We start from the raw sequence: 13,194 nt of genomic DNA, 5'->3' as shown, positions 1-13,194 counted from the left end.
TCATAAAAGAAAACAGAGTTATTATCAGGACATCAGAACATTTAGAAAGAGCTCCTTAAAGTATATTTTTATTTTCTGAACTCTGCTGAGCTTCTGATGATGGACACCACAAATGCAGCAGGAGTTGATATTAAAAGAATAAGCCAGACAAACAAATTAAGAGTGTTTTTTGTTTCTTTTATTTTCAAGAAGAGAATGGCAACTCAGCTATGGAGTTGTCCCTGGTTTTATGACATTTAACTTGAGGTTATCATAAGTCTAATGAAAAACTGAAATTTCAATAAGGAAAAATTAAACCCTGATAATAATTTAGAGCAAAATAATTTAAATGAATCATTCATATGTATTTTAAATCATAGAAAAGAACTCATTTCAAAGTAAAAAATAACATTATTAATATTTCCATAAGCCATTATATTTAGCGATACCTTTTCATTGAACATTTACAGCAGTTTGTGAGTTTGTAAGAAGACATTTAAATGTTAAAGAGGATTCACATATAAAGCAGAAATATTCTGAGCAACCCATTTTTAAATCTTTTCCAATTTCTAAAACTTTCCTCCAAAATCCCTAACTTATTTCCAAATGGCTCACTATTGGTTATGAATACAACTCTAACAAAATACAGTATAATGAAAAATTTAGAAAATTACTTCATATTTGTTTGTAAAATAATTTAAACCAAAAGATACTTTTAACTCTTCCCTCCTTCCCTCTAACACTCACTTCAAGGAATGTCTAAAATGATACATTTAGCAATATGCTTAATATTCATCTCTAATACTTTAAAACAAATCCTTTACTGTTTTCAACTCTACAAAGTCTGCACACACAAGCAGACAAAGAAGGGCAATTCAAGGCAAATTTTAAAAATACTCTTTCAATTACCAAGCTATTTCAGGAAAAATGGTAAGGAATGAATAATGAAATAACTGCCTCAATTCTCCACTTCACTGCACATGTAATAAACACAACCATAAAGACAAATATGTTTAAAAGTAACTGAAATGTTATTTTAATTTGTTCCCTATTTCTTAATTCATGTCTCCTGGCAGAGGACCAATTTTTTAGTTCTAATTCAAGACTTAGACGCGATATTAATTTCCAATAATGTACAATAATCATCTGAACTTCCCTATTCATAAGGAATAAAGAACAAGATAGCATTCACTGTTTTTCCCTTCCCACCTCCCCCAAACTGTAATAACTTATCCCTTAATACCTGTACTACTGTACTGAACAGATTCTACTCTGAGCAGAGCTGGTATGTTGATTATCTTCTTCCGGGTACTTCACTATTTCTGCCCTGACAATATGCTGTCAATTCCATACAACATAAATGAGACAAAGAATAAAGAATTAAAAAAAAAAAAAAAGACAAAATGGAAAGTATGTTCAATGACTGAATAAAGAAACAACAAAGCAGAAACATAAAATTAACATATAAATGTAAACATCACACACACACACACACACACACACAAACAGCAGAATGTACACGTACGAAAGGAAAGAAAAGGAAAGGAACAAAGGCCCAAGAAACATTATTCTTTGTAATTCTATTTAATTACTGACATAGATATGACCACTGAACTTCCCAAACTGTAAGTTCCATTTTTGATAACACAATCATATATAACAATATAATGCCCAGAATTTCAGAAGACTATGAAGAATTATGAGGTTTTTCTATGTTAAAGTGCAATAAAAGGATTAATTCAATTTCCATTAACAAGATTTACTGAAGATATACTATGTGCCAGTCACTCTATACTGCGAATGTATGGGCGACTTACACAGAATCTATTCACAAGCTGCTGAGGACCCAATGGAAAGAGAAACACATATACAACTAATTGCTATACAAGTTAAACACTTAACTAGTGGACTTAGAATACGCTGTGGGAACACAGAGGAAGGAGTAATTAATTATCTTTGAATGTGAGGAGAGGAATGAAGACATCAGAGGAAGCCATATGCCATTTACAATTTTTATATTTAATACTATTTATTACTTGTCCAAGACTTCCTTGTGATGCTCACTCCCCCATGCCTCCCAATCCTAACCTCCATACTTCCAAATTCCATACAGAAACAAACAAATTCAAAATGCAGTTGTAGGTCATGTAAAAAAAAATTCACGAGGTACAATATTTAAGTACAACAACTGCTGCTTTCAAATATCTAAGAGTTTTACTAAAAAAGAAATGATTTGTTTTTACCTTGTTATATTCGTAATTGCTATTACCCTTAAGATAAAAAGACCACATGTGACAAATATGTATGACAGAGATAACATGCTACCCAAATATTTTAGATTTAAAACTATCCTCGCTATCCATGTGATTGCAAATATCTTATTTCAGGACACTCATCCTTCATAATAGCATCTATTAATTTACTAAGATAGACAGAAAGGCATCTTAATATGAGCTGCTATCTGTGATTACATTTATAAATAAAGATTCTATAAACAATTGAGAGTAAATGAATAGGATGCTGAGGCATACGAACATATTAGCCTTGGGTGGCTTCTGCTTAAGTTCTCTAGCAATAAGCAGCATTAACTTTTGGACAAGACTCATGATTTACTAGGCACTCCACCTGATGCTATCAACACAAGCATTACCAACTGCCAAATGAGGTATGAGTCGGGAGTACATCAGTGAAATATTGTATACCATTATCTAACCTCCCCAAACCTAATTGTTTCATGCCAAACTATGGGTTACAATGAAGAGATGGGATTTTCATAATCAGTAAGCAACTCGTTAATCCAACAAAATGTTGGTTTAAGTCTTATCCTAGAAACACAACCAGGTTACCGTCCTGTGCTCGAGACATTTTGGTCCAAGAACTGACTAACGTAAATGACTTGGATTTCATTATTAATTTTCATCAAATTAATGAAGAATTAACAAGACAGCATCACTCTCAGGGGCTTTGACTCTTTGACATAAAGCTTTGTAAAGTGTTTCCGAACTGTAAACCATAACCAAGGCTCTGCAGATTCCAAATTTCACTTTCTATGATTAGAAAAACATAATTTCCATGTCATAAACTTCACGGTAGGTGGTTTCACTATAGTCAGCTTATTTAAAAGCCATTTATTGATGTTTTTAGAGAAAATGTTACCTACAAAATACCAACCTTTATTTTTAGAGCCACAAAGTACACTCAATTATTCTCTGCTATTAGTTGATGAAATGAAAATAATGAAGTGGCCCTAAGAGGAAAAGAGTTATATGAGTGAACACAAGCTTAACCCTGATATTTTCAAAGAGCATTTGCCAAGTGGATACTGGAAATGGAAGCGGTAGCAATGGAGGGCATAAGCAAGAAAGCAACCTATGGGTTGGGGCACAAAGTGTAAGGAGTATAGATGGACTCTCGGAGAGATACTAAAGATAAATTTGGTCAACTGTGCAATTGCACCTTACTCCAGATAATAGGAACGTATTTACCACTGCAAAGGCCATAGTTTGTCATGCCCAGGATATGGAGTAAACACACCCTGAAGGCTAAAACAATTGTCACTATCATTCATTCAAAGCCAACCACTATCCCAGATATTGCAGACATTTAGGTAAATAATGCACAATCTCTGTTTCTTGAGATAATAAGAGTCTAGCATATAAAACAGATTTTAAACTATTACAGAATATTCTGACTGGTATACATTCAAAGTGTAACGAGATCACAGAATACAATTTAAAGCATGGATATAGGACACAACATGTTAAAAAGCATACCTACATGATCTCTAAAGTCCCACCTGGTTTTGAAATTTTACTTAAAAAATTAATATAAAAGGTGAATAGGAAAGAGAAAAAATAGTATGTGATATGAAAATCCATTAAGCAACGTTCAATATCTGAGGGTCAGAGTAGTACGTACAAAGTGAGAAAATGTGCTCCTCAAGAAAACAAGTGGTCTTTAGGATAAGAAAGAAATCCCAGGATAGTTTTCATAAACATACTGGAGAAAATAATCATAAAAAATTAACACATGGGTAAGAAGACTCTGTGGAAGATCAATATTCAGGTAAAGCTAAAAAGCAGAAAGGACCAATGGTTAAAGGGGTACTGTACAATAATATGCCAATTAAGATAATTACAATCTTGAGCATGTCTATTACATGCCAAGCCCTACGTGAGATACTTTCAGATACAGTCTGAAAATATAGTTTGAGGGGACAATAAGGAATATATATTTTTAGCAAGTTTAATGAATATCTCAGACATGATAGAAATTTTTTTTGGTATTTTAAAAACTAATACATACCTAGTTCAAATCAAGCAGAAATTTATAGTTTATTACTTGGCAAGTAAAAATGTTGAGGCTTAAAAATGTATTAAGAACTCTTAACACCAAGTAGATATGGCAAAACTTCCTTGCAATTCAGTCTGAAGGACACAAGACAGGACTAAAAGGACTATGCTTTTTCTTTATCAATTATCTAATGCATTCTTAAAGAGCTGATGGCTGGATTTCCTAAACAACAGCAATTGTAAATTTATTTTTTCTCCTAAAGGTCTACACAGTTTGCAAATAAAAAATCTGAACAACCTGGGAAACTATAACACTTGTTAACAACAGTATCAATTCTTACAATATCTTAGAGGATAATGGTTGGTCGGGGAGAAAGGGGAAGACTACATAAATGATGCAAATGAAACTATTAACCAAATTGGGATTGTGAAAAAGGGATCTATAGTGTTCATTGTTTAAATGTTTGGCTGCCGCACTTATTCTGGGAGCTCCTTGAGGATAGGGACTTTCTCTTATTCATTTCTGTATCCCCAGATTCTACTGTGGTCCCTGGCATTACACAGACCCTCAAACTATGTTTACTGTGTTAATAAATTGCATCCATTTTCTTTTCTCCCTCTTCCTCTTCCTTGCAAAGCTTACAAAGTGTGTTGATAACTCATTTTATATAACTCCCAAATAAGAGCAATCTAGGTTAGAAATAAACTAGCAGAATCTAACTAGGACTAAAATCTCATTGTAAATACTTATGTCGCAAAGCAAATTATTATAGTAAAGCATCAATATCAATGTGACTGGTGAGTCTGCCATTTAACTCCTTCTCTATAGAATAATATAAAGTACTTTCAAACATTCCCTTGAATCCCCCCAGTAATCTTTCAAATGTCGCAAAAACCACATGCAGTGTGTATGTGTGTGTATATGTATGTATGTCTGTGTGTGTGTATATATGTGTGTGTGTATATATATGTGTGTGTGTGTATGTATATATAATCTGCACTTCCTAGTCTTTTAGATGAACTTGCAAAAATGTTTCCACTGAGAAATATGAATTGTAAAATCAACAATTGGCAAAAACACCAAATTCATCAGGATCAAGAAAGACTAATGAGGCTTCTTGCTATATACAAAGAATTTTGACAAACATATAGAAGAGTGCTGCAGTAACTTGAATTCCCCTTCAAATGAATGCATTAAGAGTAAATGCCACCAACAAACTGAAGATAGAATTAAATCTCAAAGCATAATAAACAAGGTGGATGTGCAGGGAGGGTAGAGAATTATGTAATTAACACATCTAATATCTCTTTATTTAAAATATGCCAGGATATTAAGCCCATATCCAAAGTCAAAATAGTAACTCTGTTGATCTTGCAACACGAGGGAGCTAATGTTAATAAAGCTTTCCCCAAATTTTGCCTCCAGTTGTTTCATCTCTCCAGAGGTCTCCTTGTATCTGATCACTGCTGCACAGCTCAGGCAGTACAAGGAATTCTTCCTCAGTGCGGCCCTCTCACCTGTGAAGCACCAGCCCACCATTCCCTCTTTCAGAAAGACCACAATCATTGGTTTCCCTTGTCTTCATTCCTCCAAGCAAGAAACCTCAGGGTTATTATCTTGGACTTCTATTCTCTCTTATCCAATAATTCCACAAGTCCTATCAGTTCCCTCTTTCCCTTCCACCTTGACTTTGGCCATTTTCACATGGTAGCAGTAACTCAGTCTCCTTACTTCAATCTCCCTCCTATCCAACGACATACAAAAATATCCCATTAGATTAATTCTATCTAAAAACTGCTTTCATTTACTGCCCTACCTCAAAATGATTATAGGTCAAATAAAATTAATCAACTTGGCATTCATAAATCCCCAAAATCTGTTCTCAAACTCTTTATACTCTGACACAAATGGTCTTTTAACCAAACTGCTCTTCTGTTTCTAAAATACAACCTAAGCTTTTCTACCCAGGTATATTGTTGATACTAGTTCCTCTTTCAGCCATTTTCTCCCTTCCCACTCCAAACTGCCCAGTACACTTTCCCCCAGTATGGTAGAGTGGAAACACCAAGGGCACTGGTGTCAGAGAGACCTGGGTGCAAATTCTGGCTCCACCACTGCCCAACTAAGGGTTAGTGATCAAGTTACTGAATCTTTCTATAGTCTCAGCTTCCTGATCATAAAATGATAAAATTTTACCTGATCCAGGGAGTTATGAGGATTAACTGAGATAACACAGTCCCCCTGGCACATAACCTATTAACTTTCTTTACTGAAAGCAGGGACATTTTAAAGTCTTTTAATTCTTTTTTACACCCACCACTATACTGAGTATACAACATATAAATCACTTATGATAATCACAGACTGTCTAATTACGCAGAGACAAACATTATTTAGACAGAGAAGCTAAAAAGCAAAGGAATTACTTGACCTCTGGGATCCAAGGTCTGTGTGATCAAGCAAATCATGATGACTTCTCTTTCTTATATTCTCCTAGATCCAAACCAAGTAACCACTTTCTATGTGTCTGGGTATCTTAGCACTGTATCTGGCCATACCAAGTGCTAAATAAAACAAATGTCTTTGAATGATGGGAATTAAAATTAGCAAATGTTTAGCGTTTCAAATATTTTAATCAAGTCCTAGAAACAGCCACATCAGTATAACAATTTCAAATATTTGCTTCAATCGTTTTAAAACACACACACACAGAGAGAGAGAGAGGGATCATGAGAAAAATATACAGAACTAACTCTAAAAGAATTAAAGAAAAATTTAAGGATGGGAAAAGATAATTAGACTTTTTTAGTTGCACAGCGTGCGAATGGGGTGGAAGAAATTGAGGAAAAATGTAATTAGTTTGTTACTTCTAACCAAACCACTTCTGAAGCATAACTTTTTAGGCTCTTGCTCTGATTTTTCATTCTATCAGACATATGAATTAGTGGGAAATTATAGTGGTACTTTAAAGTTCTTGGCTGCTGATATGCATGTTTTTTTCTTAGTCTAACAGAACTATCTAGGAATAGTGAAAAAACTTAGAAATCCTTACTAATTAATAACACTACTAAACTGACAACAAAATAACATCAAAAACTAATATCATTACAGTCAAGGATGTTTTAAAATTGAATAGACGCCCCAAAAGGATTTAAATAAAGAAGTACCAAACAATGTGGTCAGCACCTAAACTCATTAGTTAACCACTAATAAATTTTTTTTATACCAGTATCTTTTTCCCAACAAAAAAGACAAAATGAGGTTTCAAGGGTATCATAATTTGGCAAAAAGTTAACATTCTCCATCTTCTGCAATAAACACTGATTCATACATACAATCTATTCCCAAAGCTTTTAGAGACACGTACACAGAAGGCATAAATGTGTAAGAATTTATGGGTGAAAATTAATGCCTTGTAAGAAATTCATTAATTTTTTAAATATAAAGTTCAAGGTAATCACCTGTGACTGTTCTATTTCCGCTTTGTTTAATTTGATCCCAAGGATTTCAGCAGCAACTTTCTGAAAGCACAGGAAGACCTACATAACAAAAATGGGTTTAAATGATATAAAAGAGTCACGCTTAAGTTATCTTCAAATAAACAGAATTTTCTTAAAAATGATAAACAGCAATAATTGCAAAAATATGATATAGCAGGTGATTCCAAAAATACCTTTGTCAAATGTAGCAACATTTTAAATATAATAATTTTTAAATTATTAAGCCATAATTTAAAACTCCATGCAATTCAATGAATTTTCTCTAAACACACATTAAAGATTTAACATGATGATTACAGCTACCACTTTAAAAAACAACAAAACAATCTTACTTACTAGTATAAAAACTCCCATAATTACTGAAGAAAATAAAAATAATCTATACTTTACCACCCCACTTTTCACTGCCAATTTTATCTTGGTCCTTTTAGCTGCCTGTGGCCTATCTTAAAAGGTCTTACTTTCAAACACTTTAATACTCTCTGTGCCTTTCACATCATTCCAACAAATTCTCCATGTATCTTGAGTAAAGTAACTTGGTACTATTTACCATATTTTATCAGTTCAAAGGAAAAATATATGCCATTACAATTAAACAAAAACAGACAAATATTTTTCTATAAATAGCCTTTCCACACATAGTTAGCTTATGTCAGGTCCACTATAATTACTAGAGTTCCAACACTGACATTTAGTGTAGTATAACTATCTTTTCTTCATAAATGTCCTACCATATTCTTATCCCTGCTCATCACATGCTTACAGAATATTTATCAAAACTTTATTAATTTTTATTTCTAACAAAAAATGGACACATATTTCTGATAGCCTTATGCCGTTTGTACCCTAAGAAGTATAATATATTTTAGTTCATTGATAGTCAACGTTCAAGGAACAATAGGAAAAGTACTGTGGTGGAGTGGAGAGAAAGAGTGGTTTTAAAAGAAGATGAGCAAAGAGGTACAGGGACTGCAAAGCATGTAGAATCTGGTAGGCTACTGGAAGGACTTTGACGTTTACTCCAAAGGAAATGGAAGGCGTGGGAGGGTGGCCCAATGTGACTTTTATTTTAACAGCATTAGTCTGGTTGTTTGAATTAACATTCACTATAGGAGACCAAGTGTACAAAAGAGAATCAGCAAAGAAACTAATGTAAAAGATTATGGAGGCTGAACCAAAGTGGTAGGAGTGGACACAGTAAGAAACAGTCACCAGGTTCTGGATATATTTTCAAAGTACAGCCAATGGGATTTGGTGACAGATGTGGGGTATGAGAGAAAAAGAGGAGTCAAGAAAGGCTCCAAAATTTTTTTGGCCTGAGCAATTGGTAGATCTGCTATTTATTAAAGTGAGGAAGACTGTGAGAGATTTGAGGAGGGAATATCAAGAGCTCAGTTCTAAACATGTTAAATTGGACAGTCTGTTAGACATCTAAGTGGAGATGCTGCACAGGCAGTTGGATATAAGAGTCTAGAGTTCAGGGGAAAAGTCTGAGCAAAGCCAGAAGACTAAATAAAGCTATTATGGGAATATGTGTAGAAAAAGAGATATCAAAGGACCTTAGTTGGTTGGAGAGGTAAGAAAATCAGTCAAGGGGACTGACAGAGTAGTTAGTGAAGTAGAAAAAAACAAAAAACAAAAAACAGGAGGCATTGTATCCTGGAAGCTAAGTGCAGAGAGTATTTCAAAGAGGAGAGAGTGATCAGCAATTATTTATGTTGCTACTTAGTCAAGTAAGATGAGGGCTGAGTACTGATCATTGGATTCAGCAAAAAGGAGGCCATTGATGACCTGGATAATAGCAGTTTGGGTAAAATACTGAGGGCAAAAGTCTGCTGGAACTGGAAGAAAAATTGGGAAAAGAAGAACTAGAGACAACTCTTTCAAAACATATACTGGAAAGTGAAGGAAGGAAATAAGGCAACAGCTAGAGAAAAAATGTGGCATCAAGAGCTTTCTTGTTTTTAAGATAAGTCATAATATTTTGTATGCTGAAAGAAAAATCCAGTAGATGGAAAAAAAATAAAACATATGAAACAGAACTGCTAAAGCAATATCCTTGATTCAGCAAAGATAAATGGGACTAGTACACAATGGAGAAGTTGGCCCTAGCTAGAATAGATCCCGTAGTAACCACAGAGAAGACAGAAGATATGAGAACAGATGGGGTAAGTAGGATGAGGTTAGACCTGGTAGCATCAGTATGTATAAGCTGTCTTCTGTTTGTTTCAAATTTCTTACAAAATAGGAAACAAGGTCATCAGCTGATAGAATAGAGGAGGATAGTTTGAACATTTGAAGAGAGAAGAGAAGCTATGAAATAGTCATTGACTGGGCACAGTGGCTCACGCCTGTAATCCCAACACTTTGGGAGGCTGAGGCAGGTGGATCACGAGGTCAGGAGTTCAAGATCAGCCTGGCCAGGATGGTGAAACCCCATCTCTACTAAAAATACAAAAAATTAGCCAGGTGTGGTGGTGGGCACCTGTAATCCCAGCTACTTGGGAGGCTGAGGCAGAGAACTGGTTGAACCCAGGAGGCAGAGGCTGCAATTAGCTGAGCTTGCGCCACTGCACTCCAGCCCAGATGAGAGAGTGATATTCTGTCTCAAAAAAAAAAAAAAAAGTCACCTAGCTGAGGGAAAAGGTGGTAGACTAGGGATATAGGGCATAATTACTGAGCAGCATTAAGGGCCCACTTGAGATTAGGGATTGTGAACTTAAAGTGAAACCTCCAGCATACCTCTGTGTTTTTCTCTGGTCATGTTCATGAGCACACCTATGAAAAAGCAGAGGCTTGGTTTAAACCAGAATTAAGGTTTAGCCAAGTGGGTCTGAGAGGAAAAAGGGTACTGAGAGTATGTGCATGGCAATGATTTGGATTGGCCATGAGATTTAAGTTCAGAAGAGAGAAAAATGAAGACATGAAAGGAGGTTAAGATTTTGCAAAGGTGTTAGGATCAATGTCTTGTAGGTCTTGCTAGGGTTGAGAATGGTTGTGTTAGGACATTCAAGGATGTGAAACAGAAGATGGTTGGTGGTTAGTGATTAGGATGCCTGATACTGAGGTAATAGAAAAGCCACAGTAATTTGTAATGACGTGATCTGTGGTATGCGAGAGTGACTAAGGTGGAGTCAGGAAGAAACAAGGATACTGAAATCACTAAGAATTATGACATAGGTAATATCAGAGAAAGAATAGTAAGCCAGGAGCTCAACTCCTCAAACAACGAGAGGAAGTTACCTGGAGCTAGAGATGATTACAAGTCTTAAAGTAATTTCACAAGAACAAACCATTTCAAAGTATCACTTAAAAAAAAAAATGAAGTTTTTAAATAGTGGTTCAATATAAGCACACAAAAAACACTAAGTGGCAAAAAAAATACTAAGTGGTTCAAAACAAGTTAAAATACTACAAGTTAAAATAATTCTGAAATGGCAAAAAGACCCCTGGGAAGATTAAGTGAGGGCAGAAGCCCAGTGTATCCATGGATGAATTTATCTACAATTACTGACATTACATTTTTTTCAAAGGCATAGATGGGTGCATATGTGCCCATGTTCACATTGTCTGAGGAGAAAGGATTCCAGGAGTTCAAATTTTTTAATGAATCTTACCAAAAGAAAGATTAAACCCCAGTCATATTATTTAATATTTATTTTAGGTATAAAACTATACAAGATATTACAGAGAAAAACATCAAAAATATTAAACCACAGAAAAATTTCAAACTTCTTTTAGTTGAAAAATTTCAACTGGAAAAATAGTCAAATGGGGGTCAGTGAGGATTATTTGAAAAAATTGTGACACATGACTACTAGCACTAATATAAAAATGGTCATAGAAAATTTCTAATGCAATAGAAAATTATAACAAGTAAAAAGCAGAAAGTGAATAACTAATAAAACTTTTAAAATTTCAACCTCAATTATAATCAAAAAAATTCAAATTTAAATAGTGAAGTATCTTTTTTCTTTTGGGGGGGCCTACCAATTTGACAAAGATTTTAAAATAAATACATAAATAAATCCTGAATGTTAAAAGGATGTAGTTATGGCAATCATACAATGCCGGTGATAGTATGAATTTAGTCTTTCTGGTGGGGATTTGGCAATTCCCCTCTCAAGGAATCTACCTGAAGAAAATAACCAAAACATCAAAAATTTATGGACAAAATTTTACATTAGAACATTATGTTCAAAACTTAACAACCTGTATGTTTCACAATAAGAATAAGACTGAATAAATTTTTGAACATTAAATGAATTATTCAATCTATTATTAAATGACATGGAAACAATAAAAATATTAAGTAAAAAGTAAAATATAAAATTATTTCTATATTATAATCTTAATTTTTAAAAATAAATACAGGCTTGTGGTTAACACTGTGAGTCCCAGAGTGTCACTATTTGCCTTTACAAATCCTCTCTCCTCCACTTATTAGCTGTGTAATCTGGACCCCATTACATAATTTCTCTAAGACTCCTCTATAAAATGGAGATAATCAGAGTAGTACAATATCTATAACAAAGTAAGCACTCAATGAATGCCATCTACTAGCCACAGGCAACAGTACTAGTGTGAGCATCAGGAAAAGAGACTAGATGGAATCATGAGAGGTTATGAGTGATTACCTCTAGATACTGACATTATGGGTGGTTTATATTCATTTTAATTCCCTTGTTGAAAATAACCATACAATTATGTTAAATAAATTATGAAAGTAATATAACCAGAATAAACATGTTATACCTAATCTAAGGAATTTCATGTTTTCAATAGGAATTAATTTGCTCCAAAGGTTAAATAATGGAAGTATACTTCCTAGGAATGTTAGTAAATAAAAGTAAAACATCACTTATAATATACAGTATTATTTTACTTACAGAGTCTCCTGTCTTGGCTGAGACAAAGTGGCTACTAAAACCATTTTCCTGGCAAAACCGTAAGTGTTTTTCAGGTTTTATTGTTCTCATATGTTCCAAATCAACTAGAAAGGTGTTAAAGAGAGAAAACAATTCAATATTAGAGTCTATCAATACATTTTTAACATGTTTGACTTGCTTTCCAATATTATATTCCAGTTTAGACACTAGCTGTGTAACCTTGGACAATTTATTAAACCTCTTTATGACTGAGTTTCCACATCTATAAACTGGGAATAATAAATATACCTATTTTGTATAGAGTTATTTGATAATTAATCTATGTATAATGCACAATGACCAGCAAATAACTGCTAAAAAAAATGTGAGCTATCATTATTATTATCATCTGTATAAGTTCAGGCACACTGATGATGCGCAACAAAGATCTACTTAATATAGTACATTTAAACATGGTGATTAGTTGAAGGCAAGTTGTACTTACCCAAGTATATTTGGCTTGAAACAGTTTAATTACTTTAATAATTAATAAT

The 13,194-nt window shown here is 33.9% G+C and overlaps 1 protein-coding gene across 3 annotated transcripts in view; it reads right to left on the bottom strand.

Annotated features, from left to right (window-relative positions):
- RAB28 (RAB28, member RAS oncogene family) overlaps positions 1–13,194 on the bottom strand; it is a 130,973-nt gene that overhangs the window by 939 nt on the left and 116,840 nt on the right. The window contains exons 5-7 of one of the 3 annotated variants that reach the window (XM_023206920.1): positions 12,662–12,765; positions 7,734–7,811; positions 3,151–3,226 (exon numbers count right to left, since the gene is read on the bottom strand). In XM_023206920.1, the coding sequence (XP_023062688.1) occupies positions 3,182–3,226; positions 7,734–7,811; positions 12,662–12,765 (227 nt within the window). In that variant the 3' untranslated portion in view covers positions 3,151–3,181. Of the gene's footprint in view, positions 1–7; positions 1,318–3,150; positions 3,227–7,733; positions 7,812–12,661; positions 12,766–13,194 lie in introns of those variants that run through there. The other 2 variants (XM_023206921.3, XM_023206919.2) reach the window with 2 other exon arrangements.

This window comes from Piliocolobus tephrosceles, chromosome 3 (genome assembly GCF_002776525.5).
Source record: "Piliocolobus tephrosceles isolate RC106 chromosome 3, ASM277652v3, whole genome shotgun sequence".
Lineage (NCBI taxonomy): Eukaryota > Metazoa > Chordata > Mammalia > Primates > Cercopithecidae > Piliocolobus > Piliocolobus tephrosceles.
This window is presented reverse-complemented; position numbering and strand designations above follow the sequence as displayed.